General features: G+C 36.5%; 1 protein-coding gene across 2 annotated transcripts in view; it reads right to left on the bottom strand.

Annotated features, from left to right (window-relative positions):
* The window catches only part of Zfr (zinc finger RNA binding protein), a 60,893-nt gene that overhangs the window by 29,913 nt on the left and 4,669 nt on the right, over positions 1-26,311 (bottom strand). Inside the window, exons 3-8 of one of the 2 annotated variants that reach the window (XM_036206731.1) lie at positions 15,915-16,197; positions 14,881-15,025; positions 12,293-12,511; positions 5,972-6,219; positions 2,597-2,788; positions 1,826-2,117 (exon numbers count right to left, since the gene is read on the bottom strand). In XM_036206731.1, coding sequence (XP_036062624.1) covers positions 1,826-2,117; positions 2,597-2,788; positions 5,972-6,219; positions 12,293-12,511; positions 14,881-15,025; positions 15,915-16,197 — 1,379 coding nt within the window. The remainder of the gene's footprint in view (positions 1-1,825; positions 2,118-2,596; positions 2,789-5,971; positions 6,220-12,292; positions 12,512-14,880; positions 15,026-15,914; positions 16,198-26,311) is intronic. The other variant, XM_036206732.1, reaches the window with a different exon arrangement.

Genomic DNA, 26,311 nt, shown 5'->3' with positions numbered 1-26,311 from the left:
TGTATCACCATAGTCGGCTTTATGTGGGGATAGGGATTGAACCCAGGGCTTTGTGCATAATAGGTTCAGCCCATATGGACTATAACCACATGTTATGAGGAAAACCTGAAGAAGTAAATTCTCTCCTACCACATGGGAACCAGGGATTGAACTAGAGTCATCAGGCTTGGCAAGTACATTGTACCCACCATAATCTTTCCAGCTGAGGGCTGTTTTTATTCTAAACTGTGAATAATCTCAAAAACAAAAACTACCAATCACTGCTTTCACTTTAACCAATAAAATTCAACACTTTACTCAAGACAGTAACATACTGTCAATGATCTGCTCTTAGACCTCTTTCAAATATATTTTAAGATCTACAGAAAGAATAAGACAATTATACAAATGTAGGAAACTATCAAAGAATAACTTCAGCAAACTTTTATTAAGAAGTATAAGATAATGTAACTGTAATTGAGCTGCCCACAATTTCAAGAAAGAGTATTTATAATATCCTGTGCTAATAGAAACTGAATTTTGTAGGAATGAAGCAAAGCAGAACAGAGTCACAAGCCTTTACCTTGTCCAGTTAGAAATGATTTCACAAAGGGTCTATCATTTGAACTGGGCTTTGAGAGAAGATTAATGAGGATGAGACAGCCAAGAAGACAGCAGAGAATAATGTCTAATCAGAAAGTACAGCATGTTTAAGAGTGTAGCAACATGGACTTAAAGACTATAGGAAACTGAAGAAAGTATCAACTACTATCCCAGGTAAAGGTGACATGAAGTTAAGGTAGAAGTCAGTTATAAAGGTTTTTAAATAACACAAGTCATAGACTACATCTAAAGGCCAATGAAGATTTGAAAAGAGATCACAGAGTTGGTAAGTGTTTTTAGAAAATGACTAACAAGAACATAGAGATTATGAGGAAGAGCCTAAACTGAGCTCTAAGAAAGAAACTAAATGCCTAAAAAACAAGCCCTAACAACAAAAAAGCCTTTCTACCATATAAACACTGCATAAATAGGGAAACAGCAGGAGGCAATTAATAAGAAGAAATGCTAGTGAAGCTTTTCCTTAAAAAAAGAAAGTCAGTCATTTGTATATGAGTATTTTGTAATATTCTCTTGATGGAACACAATGGGAAGGGAATATTTATTGGACAACCAGCAAGCAACCAAAATGATTCTCAAACTCAGGTGGTATTTTGAATTTGCCAGATTTTATAGTTGCATACACTAGAATGCATAAAATCATCTAGGAATATGCTCCACAGAGAGATGAGACGCAGAACCACAATCTTAGGAATAATGTCATTTAACAAACATATAGGTACAGAATCAGTAAACTATCCAAAGAAGGATGGGTGGACATATAGGCTGGAAACTACGATGTACCTTAGGATTTACAGTAGTATAGCAGTCAATTATGCCAAGTCGAAGTTAAGGCAATGAACAGGATGAAATTGAAAACTTACCACTGATTTTGGAAGGGGCTTTTAAAAAAATGTTTCTGAAACAGTATTTTTCATATTAGCTTAAGCTGGCCGGGAACCAAACCCAGGCTGGCCTCAAATTCCTGGCAATCCTTCTGACTCAAGCCTCCTGCTTGTCTCTAAGTACTTAGGTACCCGGGGAGTCCTGAAATAGGTTCAGAAAAGGATAGCAGACTGTGGATTGACTAGGAAGTACAGAAGCAGAGAGAACAGAGGCTGCTTGGTAGTACAGTGTTGCCTGGCAAATATGAGACTCTGGGTTCAATAGCCAGTAATACAATGGAGAAGAAAAACCACTCGGACAGAGTTAAAAGGAACACAAAGAATCAATCTTTAGTACTTGCCAACAAAGTTTATTTTGGGTGTAGATGTTTTCTTGGCAGCCATATTGGTAGGTACCGCTGACACTTTAGTGTTGGATGTGCTATTAAGAGACGAGTTTCCTGGAGTTGAAAGACCTTTCACTGAAGAAGTTGCAATTGATGACGTATTCAGAGTACAATTGCTTGCTCCAATACTTGAAGGAGAGGCAGTTGGTTTTGAAGCAGATACAGCTGTTGAAGAAGTAGCTTGGCTAACAACATTTGGTTCCGTTGAAGGAATAGGTTTACCAAGTTTTGTATGTAATTTAACCACCTACAAAACAAAAAGCACACCTGTCAGGAAACTCAAATGTGTTGATTTTTTTTTTAAGTTTGTCTGAGACTCTAAAATGAAAAGCAAAACTGTAATTTTGTTATTTTTACAATTATGGTTTTACAGATAAAACTCATTATTTTTAACATAATCTCTGTGAAGCAGATATGGGTCTGTAGTTTATTGCTAAAAGGACTTGCCTATAAGCAAATCAGTTTGTAGTTATTCAAGACAAAGGAATTAGTCCCAAACTGTGAAGTGGTTTAATTCAATTTAAAGGTCTCTAGTGTTTCTCTTTTAAACAATGACTATTTGAGGTTACCTTGATGTATGTTAACATATTAGCAAGGTTTTTAATATACTCAAAGGTTTCAAAAATTCAAGTCATCTTTTTTCAAACCCCTGTTGAAAAAGTGAAAGTAAGTAGAGTAAGACATAAGGCTGTGTGTGTGGGTGGGAGGGGGGACCAAAACACCTACTTTCTGATGCTTAGCACCACGAATGTGGGCAGCATATGCATCTGCTCCTGTACAAGACACATCACAGAGCTCGCAACGTAGCTGATTTTGTGTCCCACGAGTTGAGTTGTTGCTGCTGCTGGTATTTTGAGAGGCTTTCAATGCGGCTTCTTTTTTTTTATGTTTCTGTCCTTCTAAGTGCTCTTTATAAGTCTGTTTTGAACAAAAAGTACAAATTTTCTTTCTATAACATTCTATTCAATTTTCCAGACCTCTAACACTCATTTAAAAATGGGATCATAAACTGGGTGTAGTGGCACATGCCTTTAATCTTAGTACTCAGGAGGCAGAGCAGAGCTGCACTGAATTGAGGCCAACCTGGTCTACATGGTGAGTTCCAGGCCAGCCAGTTACATGGTGAGACCCTGTGTCCCCCCCCTCAAAAAAACAAACAAACAAAAAACCCCAAAAAAACAGACAGACCCCAAAAACAACAACAAAAGCAGAATGTGGTAAATGTGTGGTGGTGCAGACCTGTAATCTAAGCACTCAGTAGGCCAAGGCTATTCTGAATTATGTAACAATATACTGTCTCCAAAAAGGGAGGTGGGGCACAAGCGGGGGGGGGGGGGGGGGGGGGGGGATGCAGGAAGAATGGGTAAGAACTGCTATTTTTTTTTTTTTTTGAGCTGAGGACCGAACCCAGGGCCTTGTGCTTGCTAGGCAAGTGCTCTACCACTGAGCTAAATCCCCAAGCCCAAGAACTGCTATTTTAAAAGCACAAAAGAACATAAGAAATTCTGTATATATGATCTGTGGTTCTCTGCAGTTTAATTAATAAGAATACTTTGCTATTTGGGTACCAAGAACTGAATTCAGAGATTTAAATGTGCCACTACTATTGAACTACACATCCAACCTCCTAAGAACAGATTTATTCTGTGTACAGATGCACATATGTGAGTGGGTACATGTGTGCTGGAAAGCACAGGGCAAGCACAACCTAGGTTTCTATTTCCCAAGAGGTTAGCGTAGTCTTTTTTATAGACAGGGTTTCCCACTGAAACCATCCAGGGATTGCCAGGGGTCTGCTTATTGTTGCTCTCTGAACAGTGGGATAAGCTCAGGTCACGCGGGTAAATTTTTTTTCCACATTACTTCTGGGTATCAAACTTAGAGTGGCAGGCTTGCAAAGCCACCACTTTGCCAACTGAGCTTCCCTATTCCTTTTCCACTAAGATAAATTAGGAAGCAATTCATGTATAGTTAGAATAGAACATAAACTGCCTGTAGCTTCAAGAACTTGTCTCTTTTAATGCTTATGTGTGACTCTGGGAAAAAAATACAATGGATAGCAGTCATTCTACAAAAAAAAAAAAAAATCTGATTACATAACTAAAATGAGGGGGAAACGGTACCTATATTATTAGGAGGGAAAAAACCTACTGCATAATAAAAACATTCTTTATAAAAAGGTACATTTATAAAATTTAATTTTTAAATTCTGAATGCATTTTGACACTTAACCTTCATTAGAATCTAGTTAAATAAACTACATAAGAACAAATAGTATGAATACATACATTTTAACATTCTCTAATTAGGAGTCAGCAATTCAGAAAACACCAAAAATTGAAAATATTTCAGAATTATGTATTAAAAACATAACTAATTCAGTATATTAAAAAGTGTATATATAGGCCAAGTACAGTGGCGCATGCGTTTAATCCCAGCATTTGGGAGGCAGAGGCAGGCAGATCTCTGTGAGTTTGAGGACAGTCTGGGCTACACAGTGAGTTTGAGGGGTGGGGCGGTACATAGTGAGATCCTGTCTCTTAAAGAATGAACCCCCCCCCACACACACACAAAGCATATACTGGTGGAATAGGGCTAAAGAGAAATAATGTGAAGAGTCAAATGTGATCCACTCTCCCCAAAAAAGCTTTCTATATGCTAAGCTGCTGGTGCAAAATTTTTTTAAATAATTACAAAAAATTATTTATGCCTGATACTCTCAGAGGCAAGAACCCTCATATCCCCTGGAACTGTAGTTATGGATGAGTAGTTTTGTGAGCCAGTACATATATGCTGGAAATTCAACCCAGGTCCTCTCCAAGATCAAGTGTTCATTAACCATGGAACCATCCCTCTAGCCAACACTTATGTAAAATTTTATATAAAGACTTTTTTAAAAAAAGATAAGGACTTGTAATACAGGTCAAGCTGGCCTTGAACTTATAATCTTCCTAGTTCTGCTGTACAAGTTGTTGGAATTGCAGGTGTGTACGCCCATACGTGACAAAAATTGGACTCTCTCATAGTCAAAACAGGTAAGGTTTAGGAAGGGATGAACTCATTAACAGACCCATGCTTGAAACACACATTTTAAGGTGTAGATGGTGGGATCATAACAAAAGCAAACAAACAAATGATAATAAAGGACTCACATTCTTCACAAGTTGATCTTTTTTAAGCGAGTGGAGGGAGACAGGGCCTTTAACCCAGGCTGGCTTCATATAGACTACATAGCCAAGGATGACAATGAACTTCCATTCTCTTGCATCTACCTCTTAGTACTGGGATTACAGGTGTGCAGCAACTTCCATGTCTGATTTACGTAGTTGTGGGGATTTGATTCTAGGGCCCAGCGCATAGGCAAGTACTTTACCAACTGAGCTACTTCCCCAGCACCATAGCCATCTTCCTTCTACCTTTCTAATTTTCAGTGTTCCCAGTCCCCTCATGGACAAAGTCTCAGATGCTACAGTCTAGAAAGCATGTACAAAACAGTCTCACCAGAAACACAATCCATACAATTACAGATTAATTTGAATAAAAAAAAAAATCTTTTGAAGTTTTATATAAAAAGCAAAGGAGGCTTCCTAAAAAGGATGGGGTGGGGGGGTGGAACCCAATTTCCTCATTTTTCATACATTTACATTAACTTTTACAGTTCTCCTGATTATCACTTCTGTGTTACAATACAAACAATTTCTAAAGAAATGTTTAGTGAAATACAGCCATCTCTCAGTGTTTGCAGGAAATTGTTTATCAAAATCCAAGCATGCTCAAGTTCTTTAAAATAGCAAAATTATTTGCACACAATCTATGTATTTTACCTGCATACATTAAGATCTCTAGATTATTTATAATACCTCTTATAAATCCTACTAAATAGTTTTACTGTATGGTTTAGGAAATAATGGAAAGGACAAAGTGCAGGCATTCTACACTGATGCAGTCTTCCACATGCATATTTTTGATCTATGGGTGACGCACTGGATGTAGAATACACATATGTGAATGTGCTTTGTAGGCACAGGAATTAGAACATCAACCCTACTCAACTATGAAAAATAACCACCGAGACTCATGGTAAATACACAATATAAGTACCTGTGGTCCAGCACAGCTGATCTTACAAACATCACAATAGTGAATCTGGGGTGGTTTGGGAGGCTGTTTTGGTTTCAGTTGTTTATTTTGGAATGGTGTTTTTTTAGTAAAGGTGGTCCCTGTCCAGGCAGCTGTTGCTGCTGCAGCAGCAGCTGCTGCTGCTGCTTGCTTCTGTTGCTGCTGCTGCTGTTGGTAGTAGGAAGACGCAGCTGAATATACGGCTGCTTCATAACCTGAATAAGATGTACCTTACAAATAAAACGAAACAAAGATTATGTTATATGATTATAAAAGGACAAGTTAAATGCCAATTATAAGTTTAAATTCAATAAATGTTGACAAAGGTAGATTTACACGTGCATATTTACAATATGTATATATCTTATCTCATAAAATCTCCCCCAACAAAACTTACCAGTCTTCTATACCAAGTCACTAAAATATTTACTTGACACATAGCAGATTTATTAAGGTATAAGAAAAGTCTAAGATTTAGTCCTTCACTTAAAAGATTACTGCCCAACTGAATGTGTTCGACAACTGTGTGGTTACAGAAACTACTGATCCTCTAAACACATTTTACAAAGCACTGAATATGAAGAAGAATCTCAAGTAGGAAAAATTCAAAAGCACTTCATAAGGTAAGATTTAGGGAAGGAGAGATGACTCAGCCCTTAAAGGCTAGGCTCACAACCAAAAATACAGTAAGATTTGACAAATTAAGAGAATAACAGATAAAGAGAAAAAGATACATGGCACCAAGATTTTAAGTCTCAGTGATCAATTTATGGATTGTTCAAATGATAAAAGCAAGAAACAAACAAAGCTAGTTTGGGAAGCAAGGTAATAAAGCTTAGTAAAAAGACAAGTTACAAGATCACAGAACTAAAAACCAATAAAGTTCTTTCTTCCAAAAGTTTTTATAAAAGCAGCACGGTATTTTTCTGCTTTAATATATAGAGTTAGTCAATTTAAATTGTTGGAAGTCCTTACTGAATAAACACTTTATGCTAATGATCGACATACATAAACACTGATGTTTAGAGACATATAGGCTTTAAAATTTGTAAAGACTTTAAGTTTGAAGTTGTTTATTTTCTTGAACTCCAGTGTATTATTGCCTATTCACCAAACCCTGAGCTGGCTCCTTTAGTTCCTTAAAAGTATGGAATAGGTGGGCAAGAAACGAAGGAAGACCACGATGGCAGAACAATACAAAGCTAAAGAGAACTGGGACTGGAATTATTGCTCAGCAGTAGATGGCACAAGGACATAGGTCCAATCCTCAGTCCAGAGATGAAATGGGGAATGGGGGTAAGTGAAGAGAATCCATATGAATGTATAACTTTTTGTTCTGAAAAGCTAGTCGATTATAACCAAATGACTTCTGACCTACTGACTCCAACACATCTACACACACAGAAGAAAAGATGAATTGGAAGATGAGAGCTAAGATAACATAAGTAACCAGAATCCTAAGAATCTCAAAACTGACAAAGTTAACAGAGATAAAGAAATCAGGTAACTTTTTGAGTAAAGTCCTTTTGAATTTTTATGTCAAACTATCAGATTATAAGATGTTTATAAAATTTTAAGATAGGAAAATGTGGTTGGGTTGAAGACAAGAAAACACCCAAAAGAGGAAAAAGGCAGATATAGCAGTGATGACTATATGATGAGATAAGAAAATACTTGGTGTGACTGGTTTTAAGAAAACTATAAGTCAATAAACTTTATTAGGAGTCCTATTAATATTAGCTTGTACTTAACAAACCAAAACAGAAATTCAAACCAAAACAAAAAACTTTAAATGAATGTTATCAAACAATATTAGCAAATGCTTTCAAATTTATAGACAGAACCACAGTTTAAATTTCTCTGTAAAAAAACCACAATAAGACTAGTAAGATTGCTCAGAGGTTAAAAACATCTGTTCCTCATGCCTGATGACCCAAGTTCAACCCCTGGAATCCACGTGGGAAGGAGAGAACCACTCCTAAATGCTGTCCTGACTTCCACATGTAGCAAAAGTGTACCTGTGAATATCTGCATGCAAGTTTGCATGTACACACACACACACACACACACACACCACACCACACCACACCATACCACACCACACCAAACCTGTCTGACTAAAACCAATAAAGATAGCTAGCAAGTATGATGATACATGCACGGAGTCTTATCTACTTAGCAAGCTGAGTCAGGAATAACATTTGAGCCCTGGAGCTCAGGCCAGCCTGGGCAACATGACTAGAAACTAAATCGGGAAAGAGGAACTTATATGTAAATATTATATATATAATATATATCTTAAAAAACAAAACCAGTAAAGCTATTTTTATATTATTATTAATTAAAAGAGTGACTTGGAACCCAGGGCTTCACATGTGGTAGGTAGATCTTTTACACAGAAACTATAAAAATGAAACTTAGCTGACTACATACATCTTTGGTGTGTGTTTAAATTTGAGAGTCCATTATATGGAAGGCAGTGTGCCAGACACAGTAAAGTTTTAGAAGATATCCATAAAGCAGGTATCACTATCCTTACTTTACAGACAGATACACATGCAAACACACAATATTTTTTTTAAGTTTACAGCTTGGTGGCAATTATCTTTACTCACTGAGCCATCATGCTGGCCCATAAATTTTATTTTTGACTCACATCGCTACTATATATTATTTTAATATACCAAACAGTATATTTATTGGATATAGTGTGGCATTTCATGTACAGGAGGAGTATCTTCTAATGTTTAATATAACATAGCAGGATGACGATGGTTAATAACAATAGAACAAATACTTCAAGATAGCTAGCAGAGAGGTATTTGAATATGTGCAACACAAAGGAATGGTGCTTGAGGTGAGAAGGTATGCATATCATCCTGATCAATCATCACAATACTGTACACATGTTGAAATGTCATACTTTACTTGTGTGTGGATTAAGTACATGTCAGTGCAAGTGCTGAGGAGACCAGAGGTGTTGAATCTTTTGGAGCTTGGTATCTACCTGACATGCGTGCTGGGAACCTCATTTGGCCCCCTTGTAAAAGTAGTACATACTCTAAACCACTGAGCCATCTCTCTAGCACCCCCAAACTGACAAATGGAGTTTGATCCCTGAGAAGCACATGGTGGAAGAGAATCAACTCCCACAAGCTGTCCTTTCATATCGACATAGGTATTCTGTGTTTATTCTTCCCACTATATAAAATAAAGATTTTAAAACAGCATAAAAACATTACAAGTGCTGTATACACACACTTCAAAACACAGTATTATCCAGAGACTAAAATACAATGAAACGTTAAAAGTTTCTAAAGGATAGTCACATTTATAAGAAACCATAAGGATCCTTACTAAAATGGCTGCTTGCTAAATCTAGGGCAAGAAAATCTTAAATGCTCAATGACTAATCTGGCAATGTCAAAAAGACTCAGAAATAAAAGGATCCCATTGGTCAAATTCATGAAAATAATGTCTCAAAGGAGGTGAATCTACAGTGCTGAAATGGAAGGGGACTTCTTGGGGGAAATAAGGATCAACATGTTAAAAACAACAAAAATTCAAACCATCACCAAAGAAATTTATTTACTTATACATTCAAAATATGACAACTTGCAGTAGGTAGCTGGACAACAGGCCCATAGATTACTTAATTATAAGGAGAAAAGGTATTTTAGTAATGGAGATACCTGATAAGCATTATTTGAACCAGTGATGAAATCATGGATTAGAAATAAACAGGGAGTTATTCATATTATGTTCCTGATGTAACTGAACAGAAAGAACATTCAAAAGTAGTTTTTCTTTACTAACAAACAATACTGACACATGTCATGACAGGTGCACTCACTTTCCCAAATGAAGGAATGTACAAAAAGGAAGGAAAGTAGAAATCAACACTGGGTTTTTGGTCCATGCCCATAATCTCAGTACTTAGATGGACAAGACAGGAAGATCACATGAATATAAAGCCTGCTTAATCTATACTCCAAATTCTAGTCTAGCATTAGGAGACCATATCTCAAACCCAAACTACCCAGATTGTTGGACAACAATTCAAAATGGAACTGTCCACATCAGGAGAAAATAAACAGATTATTTAACTTGGAGAAGTATAATCACTAAGATCTTATTCTGACTGCCAAACCTGATCATTTTAATTTTACATGAAAAAGAAAAAAAAAAAAACACCCACCAAATTTAACCAGAAATTTAGAATATTTGATAGTACATATGTTTAATTTCCTTATTATTAAAATTGTGGCTCATTAGGTACATGTCAAAAAAAGCAGTTGATAAGAAAATTGCCATTAGCCAGGAGGTGGTGGTATGTGCCTTTAATCCCAACATGTGGGAGGCAGAGGTAGGAACATCTCTGTGAGTTCAAGGCCAGCCAGGACAGTCAGGGCTACACAAAGAAACCCTGTCTTGAAAATCAAAAACAAAAAAGAAAGCTGTCATCATTGGTGCTGGGGAGTTGTGGAGTTTACAGCCAAATCTGACAATCTGAGTTTGATCGCTAGGATTCACAAGGTGGAAGGAGAGCCAACTCCTGCAGGTTGTCTTCTGACTTGCACATACTCTCTCTCACACACAAGCATTAATAAACTTCTTAAAAAGTTGTCATTAAAGCATATAAAGTACAGTCAAGTAACCTGAGAGTTCTTGACACTGTGGCTATGTGAAAAGAGTCTTAGGAGTTATTTTCTGAAGAACTTAGGGCAAAGTACCAGATGGCATGATTACATCTTACAGAACATAGGCAAGAGGGAAACTATGACCAAAGATAATGTAGACATTTAAAAGTATGTCCAACAATAAATATCCTATTGCAATAATCCTGACTACAATTGTAACTAACCAACCAACCAAAGAAGCAGAGAAACTTAAGCAGAGTCCTATTTGAATAGAAATATCAGTATCTTGAAATTGAAGTTATTCCCTAAATAAGGAAAATCCTGGACCACATCTTTACTCTTGATAAAAAATGATTCTCTACTCTAACTTCCTTTAATCAGGTCCCCATCCACCAATATGGTCAGACTTCTCAGACAAGACCCTAAAGTTTTTGCACCCCATAGGCCTCTCCGTCGACATAGCAATCCAAGTCAGACCAAATCAGACCGAACTAGAAAAAGCCCTGGTTTAATGGGTAAAGCATTCCTGGGTGATTCTCTGGCCCCCCAGAGAGGAGAAAGGGACAAGAGACTGAAAAACCATGTGTCTGTTTTCTGGGGTGCAGTTTAAATACCCTATGGGAGGTCTTGAGCATCTCTGGGGGAGGACCTGAGGGAGAGGGTCTGGGCAGAGAGGTGGGGCTTCCACCAGAACATTCCAGACTCTTTGGGTATATGGACGCCAGGGGTTAAGGCGGAGCTTCCACCAAAACAGACCCCTTCCTCATCCCAATTTGTTTCCACATGTTGCTAAGATAAAGTAACAACCACATCAGTTACACAAGGCTTTGCACCACACACATACAGTCTGATCTCGAAATATCACGGGTTTCTCTTCTCAAACTATCTGCTTGCCTAGTTTCACTGTATTCCTAGAATCAGGGATAAGAAATCTGAGAAAAACAAAGGTATCTTCTAAAATTCATTAACCAGGCTTCTGATACTCAGAATATAGCAAAGCAGCAAAAGGTTAAGAACTCAAACTGTCTATGTCACCTTAAATCCTCCACAGAACATGATAGGGTATTAAAGAATACAAGAATATAGCAGTACAAAGTCTACAAAAATACACATGCAGTTTTCATCCCTGCAAAATTAATTAGTCAGAAATCAAGTCATTGTTATTTAAGACAGGTGTGTCATATAACCACAATTTCATGGATGTTTATTAAAAGCTGCCAACATTTTCAGGGACTATTTATTTATGACAATAAATATGAAGAAATAGCTCACCAAGAACCAAAGAAACAATACATATCATTTATCTACGGTTGTCTTCAAGTGTTAACCTTGTATTTTCAAATTCACTATCAGAAAACAATCCTGCAGTAGACCATATGCTCTCTTTTCCAACTGAAAAGCTAGGTCAGAACACATGACTAGCTTTCAAATTCACCCAAAGGGCAGTATATTCTGCTAAGGGCTTCTACTACCACCGTCATCAACAACAACACTGCTTATAATATGGACCTTTTGTCAGATGAGGTACAAATACTTATATAACAACCATTAGTTAATGCAATTCCTGCTATTACAAGTAAAATAATTCCAGAGAAAATAAGGACAGTTTCTAGTCAGCGCTTTGCAATTTCTTTACCATTTAAATACAGTTTGTCAGCCTTACCAGAATAAGTAACTGCTGTGGTACTGTAAGTAGCACTCTGAGTGTAGGACGGCACCACAGTAGCCGCAGCTGCCACTGGTTGTACGGTGGAGGACACAGGATAAATGGAGAAAGTAGTGGTAGCTGGACTTGGTGTGGCTGGTTTTATGGCTGTCACTTGTCGAGCTTGCTGGGCTTGAGTATACTGTGTTGCACCTTGACTATAACCTGCTTTAGGAGCTAAAGCAAGAAAGAGATCAGAAGAAGAGAAGTGTAACTCCAGTCACTGTAACAATATACTTAAAGAACTAAAAGCAATAGCAATCAGAAGTCCTAGCAATTTCTTCTGAGCAAATGATACAGCTCTTACTACTAATATGAATAAAACATGTAAATTCATTTACTACCTTCCAAATGTCTCTTCATTTCTGGCATGACAGTTCATCACAATTGCAACCAGAACAGCTGTACTATTTATAAGTGACAGATAAAGTTTCTGTATAACTTGTGGATATGTGAGTATTTAAATAAATTAGTCTACTTGAAAGGCTTAGTGTTGCAAACAAAGAGAGCTAAATTTGTATTTCAATTCATATTAAAAATTTCAGTGCTTAATCTTGAAACTTGCTCATATACCATCAACTGCATTTTGCCAATTTACACAAGTGAATTTAATTCCAACTCACAAATGTTACTTATTCTTCAAATAGCCTGAAAAAAAGCTATTCTATTCTATTTATTTATTTATTTGGGTTTTTCAAGACAGGGTTTGTCTGTTCAGTCCTTGCTGTCCTGGAAGTCACTTTTGTATACCAGGCTGCCTTCGAACTCAGAGATGTATGTGCCTGCCTCTGCCTCCCGAGTGCTGGGATCAAAGGCATGCGCCATTACAAAACAAAACAAAACAAAAACAAAAAAAGCTATTCTTAAATGGCTACTATTCATGTTTTACTTAACTTTGTCTTTGACAATACTCAAAATGTGAAAAAAAAAACCTTATCAATCATAGTTCTCATTAATGGTTTCATTTCTGAGAAATGCCCAAATACAAGAGTAAAAACTTGCTTGAAGCTCAGTTAAGATAATTTTAAACTTACCTATACCCAATCCAAGGAACACAGATTTAGATAGAATTTTACAGAAAAATCTAATATCTAAGACCTAAATAATAAAAAGTCAGTCAATGTTAAAACTTAAAAAAAAAAAAAAAAAAAATCAAGATCTTCTAATTCTCACATAATTCAGCACTCTTAAGCACAAAACTAGCCTTGGAATAACTCTGAAGTCCATGCGCGCACATCCACACACACACACACACACACACACACACACACACACACACACACACACAAATGATCATAAAAAGGCCAGCCATTGCAACTTATAGACACACCTTCTGGGACAGGGCCTTACATTTACTAGAAAGCCCAGCCTGGCCTCAAACTCGCGCTTCCCACATGTTAGGATTATAAACACATGGATGCCCACCTTCAAAACAGTTTTCAGGGCAAGCACTCTGCCAACTTTTAAGAGATTTACAAAATCAAAATATCAGAGACACTGAAGAGATGGGCAACTACTTCATGTATAGATGTGCATAAAGAATAGAGATGGAGAGGGAAAAGAAATCACGTCCTACTCATGATAATGAAACCAGTCTGACCTTTTATAAACCAAAGGTTCTAAACCACCTTCAAAAATAAGATAATGCTCAATCTTCAGACCTCAGCATTTTTTTTTTTTTAAAAAAGGGTCTAATATAATTGAGGCTAGCCTCAAATCTACTATGCAGCTGAAGTATACCTGATCCTCCTACTTCCACCTACCTAATGCTGGGATACAGATGTTGTGGGTTGGACCTAGGGTGTTATGAAAACAGGGTAAGCACTATCCCAGCTGAGCTATATTCCTAGCTCCTCAGCTTTAAAATAAAGTTCCTTAAAAATATTTTTTGTTGTTATTTTATTTTGGTCAAGTTCTCAAGACTGTAATAAGTCCATCCTTTAAAGTCTACAAATATGGAGGCTTCTACACAGACAAAAAACTTTCTGCATTTGAACTAATACACACACACACACACACACACACACACACACACACACTATATTTAACATGGATGTTCAGTGGATGTAGCCGGCTCAGTACTCTGGGCGTAGCAATGGACTAGAAAAGGGTTGTGGGAGTGTTTAACAATTAGTTTTACAAACTCAAGGAGTGAAACCCATTACCAGTGGTTGGTAACAGAATCACCTGTCATTACAGATAAAAATATGGGCCCATCAAAGTACCAACTAGTTATTAAGACAGTCAGTATTATAAATGAGGCATGTCTGGTACAGCATGTGGTACAAGTTAGTGTCAGAGTTTCTTTTGTACAGTTGATTAAGCAAGAGAGAAATCCTATCCTGTAAACCACAAACAGCATACACTTCCAGAACAAACGGACACCATTGTTTCTCTTAATCATCTCTCTTGTGCGTTATAGTAGTAGGAAACAAGGACATTAATAGAACCATTGTAGATGGATTCTGCAGTTTGTTTTCATTAGAATACCCCAAATATATATTTCAATAATTGATACTCAAACTGTTTATGCTCATAAAGCCCACCTGTCTGATAGTAGGTTTCAGCAACAGAAGGCTGAGGCTGGGCAGCAGCAGCTACAGCAGCAGCAGTTGCTGTTGGCTGTTGGTAGTACTGCTTACTATCATAAGCTACAGCAGGGGCTGTGGATCTTACATATGAATATGAGTCCTAAGAGAAGAAATGAAAAACAAAAGCCTTGACTTAAGTGGCAGGAAAAAAAATCCTTACTGTGTAAAAATATAACAAAGGAAAATAAAACATAGTTTAGGCCTAGACATATAGTTTCAATACAATACAATTAATTATTATTTTATCATAAGGAAATAGATCATTAACAAGAAATGTAAATATAATAAATAGTAATACAATCAAGTTTTAATACAAATATAACTAATTTTGAACTTTTAAAAATAAAAACCACTTCATGCAGTATGTTTGATTTCAATGTGAATTTCAAAACATTTAAATATATAACTTCATCAAATAACCCATTTTACTAAAAAAAAAACCACCAAAAACCAAAAACAAAACCATGACTGTAATTTTGCATTTAAAGATAAATCCTATGGTATTAGAGAAAGAATTTCCATGGGACTAGGTGATACATACAGCATAAAAGTATAAGCAAGAGGACCAACTTTGATAAATTTCAAGAAAACATGTAATATTTATTCAATGTAGCTTACAAACTTCCCTATCCCAAATAGACAAGTAAAGCTCACTTGTATAAACAAAGAACATTTTTCCTATGTAATTTCTTTTCTCCATAAACTTAGGGTAAAATGAAAGCATTTAAACAATTATGTGTGTAACCTTTTAAAAAACTTAAACACATATAAAGACACATATGTGTAATAGGGTAAAACTAGCAAAGGAGAATTAATATAAAATCCACTGTAAAGAAACATAATGCTTGGCTCATACCCTTAAACACCCAGGGAATCATTTACTTTCTCTATCACTGCAAGTACACTTACAAGTACTGGCTTAGGCCTTCTACTATATCTAAACTCATTAATGTACACTTTAAGGCTACTGAAGCTAGTTGTTTTCTTACCTGGTAGTTTTGTGTAGTAGCTGGGGGTGGTGGGGGTGGTGCTTCTTGTTGCCTCTGGGTGTAACCATAGTCTGTTGCTGTGTGTGCAGTGGGGTAGCCTCCATAAGCAGCGGCTGTTGCAGCAGCTGCAACAGCTACCGGAGCGGGCCTGGCAACTGCAACTGTGGCGGCTGCTGGTGCGTAAGCAGCAGTAACTGTGTGCGCAGCTACTGGAGCCTGATGGACAGTGTAGCTAGCAACTGTAGTTGGATGAGAATAGGCTACACCCGAAGCTGGCTGCTGGCTATATTGTGAAGTAGAAGAATAAATATAATAATTTAATTTTAAAATCAGGCAGTTAGTCATCTTAAAATCACTTAACTTAAAAACATGGAAAGTATGATTTAATTTTTAAAATCAAGGAATTATCTTAAAATTACCAACTAAAAGCGTATTTTTCAAGTAATATAATTAGTGACTACAGAGGCTAAGTAGCTGAACTCAATACTTTCTACTCAATACTATTATCAGTTACTATTTTTAAACTGAATTTCCATTCCTTAATCAAAATACTTTATATATTCACATTTATTATGCATCAGATCATGAATCACATAGCAAAGCAAGAGCAATAGAGATATGAAACACCAGGAAGGAATTATACCGAATTAGGAATTTAAAAAAGCATTTATATATATAAAGTTCTTTATTTTATTCTATACAATTTAAAATCTCAACAAAGATTAAATTAAATCTTATACAACTTATAATGGAATATATGGTAAAATTTCCAGCTTACAAGTAGCATTTCATTAGTTAAGTTATTTTAGAAATTTCATAGGGCTTGTTGTAAAAGACCCTAAGGGCCTTAGATGGGAATGTTCTGCAGTCATTCCCATCTAAGTCTCAAAAGGCAAAAGCATTTTCCAAAATAGTAATCAAATGAATTCCACCTAAAAGTCTTATAGAAATGTTAGTTTAACTTCTTTAAAATGAGACTCTGTGTTGTACAAAATTCAAGTCATACAGCTGTTATCACAAGATGGCATAGTTTTAAATTTTCATTCAAAGTTCACTTCCTAAGACTGTACTACCAAGGTACACATGCCTTCTCAAAAGCAGAGACACCAGAGAACTGTTCTGGCTAACAAGGGTTAGTATGAGCTGACAGTTAAGAATAGCTGGGGTGTGTGAACTGCTGATTGCACTAATTACGAGTGTGTGATTTATGGGTTATAAAGTACAGTGTATCCTGTATTGATGTGCATGGCAGCACAGAAAAGACTATAAAATTAGTATTTTGGGCCACCATATTTAACCTGCATTATGGAAAACACCAATCAACTAAAATTTGACCAAAGGAAATCAATATTGAAACTTAAAAGGATTTTAAGTTTTTTAATTTCATATAAAAATGGAAGATTCTAGAAAAGATGATAGCTGCCTTCTAAAAGAAGACACTTACTCCATGCTGCTCCAGAGAACAGAACTAGAACCAACAGATGGAAGTTACAGGGTGCCAGATTTCAGTCCAATATGAAAAAGAAAACAAAAACAAACAAAACAAAAACAAAAACAGAAACAAAAAACTTAGAGTCCAAAGAAATTAATAATTTCTATTTGGCTGAAGTTTCCATATTTTAATATAAAACTAGCCAATGCTTTCTGCATAAATGACAATTACAGAGAAAGATAAGCTCACATTTTCACAATGGGAAATCTAAATAACATTTCATTTTTTAATGGATATGACATTTTAAAAAATTTGTTCATTTATTTACCATTTTACAGTGCTGGGAAATGGAAACAGGGCTTCACATATGCTAGGTAAAGACTCTACTAATAAGCTATATTCCTAGCCTCAACCTGACATTATTTAAAAAAAAAATTTGTGTGTGTGTGTGAAAGAGAGAGAGAGAGAGAGAGAGAGAGAGAGAGAGAGAGAATGAAATGTGTGGGTATGGAGGCCAGGGGAAACTTTGTAGAGTTGGTTCGCTCTATCCTTACGTGGGTTCTGATAATTTAACTCAGGTCATCTGCACTTTTATGTTCTCAATGACTCATAATTGGACATTCTTTGGAGAACAGACTCCCATAAGTTGTGCTTTGACGTACACGTTTTACATGTGTGTGGGCGTGCACACGATGGGAATGTAGCTCAGTTGATACAATGCTTGTATATGTACTGAAAACCCAGGACTCAAATCTCAGAGTCCCATAAAACTGCTGTGGAGATACACCAACTATAATCCAAATACTTGGGAATTGGAAGGCAGGAATCAAACATTCAAGGTCATCCTTGGTTACATGAGATCTAGTCCCAAAAACTAAAATAAAAACACACTAGGTCTATGAGATTTGTATTAAACATTTAACTGGTTAAGATTTGATTTTACATATATAGACTACATTGTCTAAGAAGGAATTTGGTTATGTTAAAATTCAGATATAGTCTTGGATTCTTATATAATCACACTTCGATATCTGTAGGAGACCGGCTCCAGATCAAAATAAGATAAATAATAAATAACAAAATCCAATAGTGCTCAATTCCTTGCTAAAAGGGCACAGTAGCTCAGTGGTAGAGCTTCTTGCCTGACACACACAAAAGCCCTGGGTGGAATCTTTACCAAAACAAAAACTTGTTAATTTTCTAAACTGGCACAGTATTTGCATATAATTTAAACCCATCATACCCTATACTATAACTCTCATGTCTACATTATTTATATTAGTATAATGAAAATGCCATGTAAATAACTACAGTTTAGGAAAGAATGGGTGACAACAAGAAAATGCTCATTATTAGTACAGGCACAGTTATTCATTCTTTATCCATGATGCGCAAGTACACAGTCAACTCTAACCGTTTCCATTAATCCCATCATTCCTCTTTCAGTACAGGCCCACATTTCTTGGCCCCAAAGACGTTATATAGGACAAAAAGTAGGTGGGAATAAATAGAGTGGGAACAAGTCAACTAGGTAGGCGATGTGACTTATGACCTAACCCTTGAAAATGCATGACTAAGGGAGAACGACCATATGCTCTCATTTATGCCTCCTGTCTCAGTGGGCTTAGTCATAGTATTTCCGTCACTTGTCCAGTGTCAAGTCACCATTCCCAAATACTTTATAAAAATGATGCCAGGGCAGTAAGTACACACACTCTTTCTCCCTCTCTCTGTCCCAGGGCTTCCTACCCCAGTTCTTTTTCATATAGCCAGATCCCTATGCTCACCATCTGGACTGGAACCTTAACTTATTTTTGTTGCTGTTTTGAGATAGAGACTCCTGAATTCTATACTGGCTTTAAATTCACTATGTAGCTGAAGATGACCTTGAATCCCTCATTCTCCTGCTTCAGTCTTTGGAGTGAAGGATTAGAGGATTTCATTACCACACCTAGTTCATATGCTGGGGAATCCAACTAAAGTGTTCCATAGTGCAAGCACTCTTATCAACTGAGCTACATTCACCAGCCCCAGAACTGTAACTTCTACCAAAAACATTAGGTGGTCCCAATTCCTAGAGTAGCAGAGCTGATTTTCGTTCAAATTAAAGACTATTGTCTTAAAAGCCATCAGAAATTCTTTCAATTCCAAATATGCCCTCCTCCATAAGATGCTATGATATAGATGACCAAACTAGCTTATATTAATCCAATTAAATATACAGGAGCCAATAAACTTACTTTAAAAATTCAGGTCAAAGACCAGGGTGAAGCCTAGTGTGAAAGAGGCCCTGAATTTGATCCCTAGCAGTGGGGATTTGATTGCAGGAAGGACAGTTTAAGTCATACCAAGTTCAAAATACCAAGTTAAAATCCAGTGATTTGTCTATTTTAGAATAGTAAAATAAAAGGTGTCATCTCCCTACATACAATGTAAGATTTTTTTTTTTTTTTTTTGAGACAGGGTTTCTCTGTGTAGCTTTGCGCCTTTCCTGAAACTTACTTGGTAGCCCAGGCTGGCCTCAAACTCACAGAGATCTGCCTGGCTCTGCCTCCCAAGTGCTGGGATTAAAGGTGTACACCACCACTGCCCGGCATACAATGTAAGATTTAACTGACTTCAATCTGAAAAGACAAAAGCTTTCTCGTACTAATCTTCTGTGAATAATAAACAAAATCTAGTCAGCTTTAAATGGAGAGACACTAAATAGAACATCAAAAAATGTGAGCTGGGTATGGTGATCATATCTTTAATCCCGGTCCACAGGAGGTAATAGCAAGCAGATCTCTGTGTGTTTGAGACCAGTCTGGTCTACATAGCAAATGCCAGGGCAGTGGGGCTAAGAGAACTTGTCTCAACACTGCCCTCCAAAAACCACCACCACCCCCAACATTAATAACTATGTGTAAGAAAGTTTAATAAAAAGGGGGCTGGAGAAATGGCTCAGCAGTAAAAAGAGCACTTGGTACTCTTTCAGAGGACCTGGGTTTGATTCCCAGCATCTACATGGCTGTTTGCAACTATATGTAACTCAGGGCATCTAATGTCTTCTTCTGGCCTTGGAGGGCACCAGGCACACAAGTGGTACACAGACATAGATTCAGGGAAGACACCCAAATACATAAAATTAAAAAAAAAAAAAGTTTAATTAAAAAAGAGAAAGAAAAGAAACACTTCAAGAGTTAAACATAAAAGAAGTTACTTCCTTCAACGTTTAACATGGAAAAGAAACCAGACATAGTGGTGCAGACCTGTAAAGCTGGTACTTGGGAAGTGGTGAGGCTTCTAGGCTAGCCTCAACTAGATGAGACCCTGCCTCAAAAGATTAATGAAGTAAAATAAAAAGCAAGTATCTAGAAAATGGTTAATGTTACACTGTAAAATTACTCCATATTCTTGGATTTCCTCTGGAAGACAGCGACCAATCTCCTAGCCACTTACCAAATACTAAGCTAGAAGCCCTGAAATAGTTCTTTGGGGTGGTCATGGTGGCACATGCCTTAAGTCCCAGCACTCAGAAGGCACAAGAACCTCTTTCCTGTGAATTTTAGATAAGTATGATCTACATTGTCCAAGGCCAATCAGTACTACATAGTAAGGCCCTGTCTCAAGATAAATAAGATTTTTCAAACAGCCTTGCCGTTTTCTTCAAAACAAACAAACAAACAACAAAGAAACCCTGAATGGTGACAGACTATTCATTATCAGGTATTTAAAGAAGCATATTCTCAACTGCAAAGCAGGATAAGTCTGACAGTGCAGGAACTAAATATATCAAAATAACACAATTCAAAACCTCTAATTTGTTTCATAAAACAAGAACTTTACACTAGTCAGGAGATAAGCCTAAGGAATATATATAAAATAAAGATAAAAATATGAAAAAGCGGTCCAATATCTAACCAAAAGCATTCTAGAAAAATAAAAAAAACAAGTAAATGAAATTAAGAAATATTTCTACTGCTAAAGGGAATCGAGGTATTTTCAAATTCAATCAGCTGACCAACCAAGGAACCAACTTGGAGACATTTTCCAATTTTTCAACACAAAAAAGAAGTCCTTCAATTTTCCAGAGAGGAAAATAGTGTATTTTAAAATCAATAGAAAATTAGATACTAGTGGGTCATAGACAGTAGGGTGATGTCTTCAAAATTCAAGAGAAAGTGGTTATTCTGTAGAATTCTGTGCCCAGCTTAACTATGGAGAAAAAGTACTTCTTAAAGACACGTGGGGCAAAGTTTTACTATTATATATGCACTCAAACAATAGGTAAACCAAGATAACAAATTCTGCAAACCATGGAGAAAGATGAAAGCCCAGGTCTACAGCTATGCAGCAGGCTAAAGATCAGAGCAAGATCAATGGTTTACAGTCTAAGTACAAAACCTCTGAGAGAAAGATGAAGACAGGAAACAGAAATTAAGATATATAATCACTAGGCCTGGTGACACATGCCTATAATTCCAGTTCTTAAGAGGTAAAGGCAAGACCATTAGTAGTTCAAAGTCATCCTTGACTACATAGTAAGTTTGAAGCCAACCAACCCTGTTATAAACAAATGATAATCATGGCAATGACAACAAAGGTATGATCCCATGCGATGATCTCACAGATGGACAGAAAGTACAATTGAAAAAAAAAAAATCCATAACTGTAGACTAGGCAGATGTTCCATTAAGTGGTACAGGACTGCAAATGGTTTCTAGTAGGATTCAGCACCACAGCCTGGTATCTGGCTTTACAGTGACTACTACTAATAGTCAGAATAAGGCAGGTTTTTTTTTTTAAAGTTTTAAAAATTGACCTAAATTATAGAAGTCAAACCAGAGAACACAACACCAGTAAAAACTGTAATACAAGAGGGGGAGGGTATATGGAAAGAGGAGAAGCAAAGCACAAATGGTTCAAGACTATTATTACTATTATTACTTAGGTTTTTTGAGACAGGATTTCTCTGTGTGTAGTCCTGGTTCTTGCTTTGTAGAGCAGGCTGGCCTCAAATTCAGATTTGCCTGTCTCTGCTCCTGCCTCCTGAGTGCTGGGATTAAAGGAGTGTACCACTACCACCAGGTTGTTTTAAGGTTCTTTTTCTTTTTTTTTAAGATCTACTTATTTATTTTATGTTTATGAGTGTTCTATGTGTATGTATATCTTTATACTGGAAGAGAGCATCAGGTCCCACTAAGGATGGTTGTGAGCCACCATGTGGTTGCTGGGAATTGAACCAGGACTTCTGAAAAAGTAGCCAGTGCTCTTAACCACTGAGTCATCTCTCCACCCTAGTTTTAAAATTCTTAAAACAGAGAATGAGATGCTGTTATCTTTATGTGAACTAGTGATGTAGTACACTATCTAAAGAAACAGTCTACCACTGAATTTAGGAAAAGAGGAAAAGTATGTACACCATCTAAAACTATGAGTGAAGATAATAATTGGATAAAGTTGATTGCATACGTTATATAGAGTAAAATAGACAGTGATATAAATTGATACCAAAATTAAAAATTAAAGAAAATTAGATGAAGATGGGTGTGGTCCTGTACTCTGTAATCCTCAGTACTCAAATAGCTAAAGGAGGATTCAGGGGCAGCAGTGGACATTGTGAGTTCAAAGCTCATTTGGGGAGTTACATGATCAAAATACTGTCTCAAAAAACAACGCAAAACCAAAAAAGGCTGGTGAACTTTTAAAGGAATCAAGTAGAACTTTCAGAAATGTAGTATATAAAAACTGTGTAGCTCTGGCTGCCCTGGAACTCCCTCTGTAGACCAGACTCTTGAGATCCACCTACCTCTGCCTCCTGAATGCTGGGATTAAAGGTATGCGCCACCACCGCCCAACCAAAAAGTATTTTTAAGTATTTATTATTTTATTATTTTTTAAGACTTAAATTTAGGGACTGGAGAGATTGCTCAGAGGTTAAGAGCACTGGCTGTTCTTTCAGAGGACTCTGGTTCAATTCCCAGCATCCACATGGCAGTTCACAAATGTCTATGACTCCAGTTCCATGGGATCAGACATCCTCACACCAATGCACATAAAATTAAATTTATATAAAAAAGACTTAAATTTAAAGAAAAGTTTATGTATACAGGTGTTCTTCTCTGCATCTATGTCTGTACCACATGCACACCTGGTGCCTGAGAAGGTCAGAAGAGAATGCTGGATCCCTGGAACTAGAGTCTGAGATAGTTCTAAGCCACTACTATGTGGTTGCTGGGAACTGAACTCAGGTCCTCTGTAAGTGTGTTTAACTGTGAGCTATCCCTCCAGCCTTGTTTCAGTAATTTACCCTATTTGCCTACTTACACACACGTGCGTGCATGAGTGCGTGCGTGTGTACCTAGGAAACCAGGATAGGGTTTTGGATTCCTTGGAGATGGACTTGTAGGCAGTTGTGAGCCTATTGTTATGGGTCTTGAGAACTGAACTCTGGTGTCTCAACTGTTGACCCATCTCTCTAGATTTCCATAAAAACATTTTTTAAAGCCAGGAATGATGTCTCACATCAGTAAGTACTTTGAAGGCTGAGGCAGCAGGGTTATCTCATGTTTGAAGTTGAGTTCCAGGCCAGCCTGGACCATAGAACATAACTCTTCAAATACAGTAATATTTTTAGTCACATCCTCCAATTTCCTATTTTAGCATTTCATGAAAAGTCAAGAATAGGGGCTTGGGAGACTGCTCAGCCATTACGAGCACCGAACGCTCTTCAAAACAACACACACAAACACAGGTCTTTTTAAAAAAGCTAATGACTGCTACCATAGCATAGCATAGCTATTTGGGTGCAGACTACAAAAACGAAGTACCAGTATCTCATGAATTATACCTTTCAAATGTCTTTTAACATACAGAATATTCAAAGGAACAAAAAGCACACATTCATTTTATTGACTTGATTTCTATATATGAAGAGTTACACTTCACAGGGCTTTATCAAACATTAAAGATGCTACCCTTGAAAAATGACCTTAATTCTGTGCCCTAATAGAGTGGTACCATGAACAATTTATGGATAAGGACTATGTTGACTCTTCAACCTTTACTAAGTAGATTAAAAATGTATCTAAGTCATTCTAACACTGTCAGTTATTCCATTTCTAAGTAATAATGTAGCTGACTGTATAAAAAAAACCAAACATACCTTTATTTTAAGCATTCTATACTCTATGTATTCTAGCTCAACTAAGCATAGTTCTACCTCCCAGAGCTGAGGACCAAGCCCAGGGTCTTGTACTTGCTAGGCAAGCGCTCTACCACTGAGCTAAATCCCCAACCCTCTAAGTCTTTCTTAATCTAGTGATCCTTTTATTTTTCCAAACACCTCTTAATCATTCCTTACAAGATGTTCTAACTTTTAGTATAATCCTTGTTTCATGACAACCATTAAGATTTATCAAGTTATCTTAAAAGAAGTTTCTAAAAATCTCAAGTCTGGAATTATATTAAATATACTAGAGTTAATTTAATGGCTTGAATATTTTAATACTCCATTAATATAACCTCTTTTTAGGACTATACTTGTACTCTTTTTCTTTAATGTGTATTAAAGATTTCATCGTTTTCATTTTTATTCAATCTGTTTAGGGCTGTATATAAACATGGGAATTAGTTGTAGAATACTCACTTATATAAATAGGAGTTATCTGAAATTTAGTTATGCTAATTTGTTTTGTTTTATTGAGACAGGACTGCTCTTTGTAGAACAGGTTTGCCTTGAATTTACTCAGGCTAGCTCAAGTACTGAGATCACAAATGTGTAACACCACCATATCCAACTCATGAAAGTTAATTTTTGCATGATTTAGTTACAGAAAATTTACTGGTTTTCATTTTTTTGTGTGTGATGAACCCAATAATCTTACTGTAAGAGTTTTTCTTCCTTCCCCACTGAATTGAAACTGAGACCTAACATTGATACCAATACTTATTTTATAGTTAGCATATGGCAGACATAAATTGTGAGTTCTTTAAAAATGTATGAACTCATAGCATTGGGAGGCATGCTTTCTAAAAACCATGCTCTAGGCTAGGAAATATTGTATTTAATCTTCACCTTGAGAAAAGGTGGGTGAAGAAATCAAATCTCAGAAGTTAGTGATTTTGCCAATTGACTAAAGAAATGGAGCTGAGATTTCAATTTAAGGTTAACTAGTTTCCAATTCCAATCTTTCTGAGACAGTGTAACACTATAAAGGCAATCCAAAAGCAAACCTACACATTCCCTTCAACATTCTATACAGACTTATTTTGACTCATTCTATAATCCACCAACCCCCTTTATAGTAATACTAGGGATTAAATTCTAGGCCTTGGACATGCTAAGCAAAAACAAAACAAAACAAAACAAAACCTTACCAAGCTATACTCCAGTTCTTTTAACCTACTCTGTAGGCTGTTAATAAAACATAGAGGAAATACCAGAAGTCTAATAGCAACTATCCTTTTTCTGTGTGGGTGTGATGGGCGGGAGTTCATTATTTCCAGTTATTTCGTGTATTTAATATATGCATCCTAGGGTCTCCGATTCAGCAATGGGAGAACTAATACAAGTAAGTTGAAAAAAAAATTGTCAGTAAAATTCCATCTTCATGATTGGTTTCAAAACCTGGTCGGTCTGTCTGTCCTTTTTCTGTCATTCTTTCCCGTCTCACATTAGTAATTAGTCTTTATACCCTACTAATGTTATTTTTAAGACAGTATTATTAACTCTACATTCAAATACAAAGCATAAAAGAAAAATCAAAAACCTAAACTCATTGGCTAACCAGCCCATTCTCTGGAGTCAATAACTATAAGAATGGTAAAAATGTTGCCAAATGATTGATTAATTTAAATAGCCAACTTTATTGAAAGTAAGTAACATTCAGACATCAATGACACCAAAAGTTACATCTAGGGAAATAAAACTAGTTTAAGTATCAGTTAAAGATTTAAGTTATCTGGAGAACAGACAAGTACC

This window comes from Onychomys torridus, chromosome 15 (genome assembly GCF_903995425.1).
Source record: "Onychomys torridus chromosome 15, mOncTor1.1, whole genome shotgun sequence".
Taxonomy (NCBI): domain Eukaryota; kingdom Metazoa; phylum Chordata; class Mammalia; order Rodentia; family Cricetidae; genus Onychomys; species Onychomys torridus.
The sequence above is the reverse complement of the archived record's forward strand: the minus strand, read 5'-3'. Positions and strand labels throughout refer to the sequence as shown.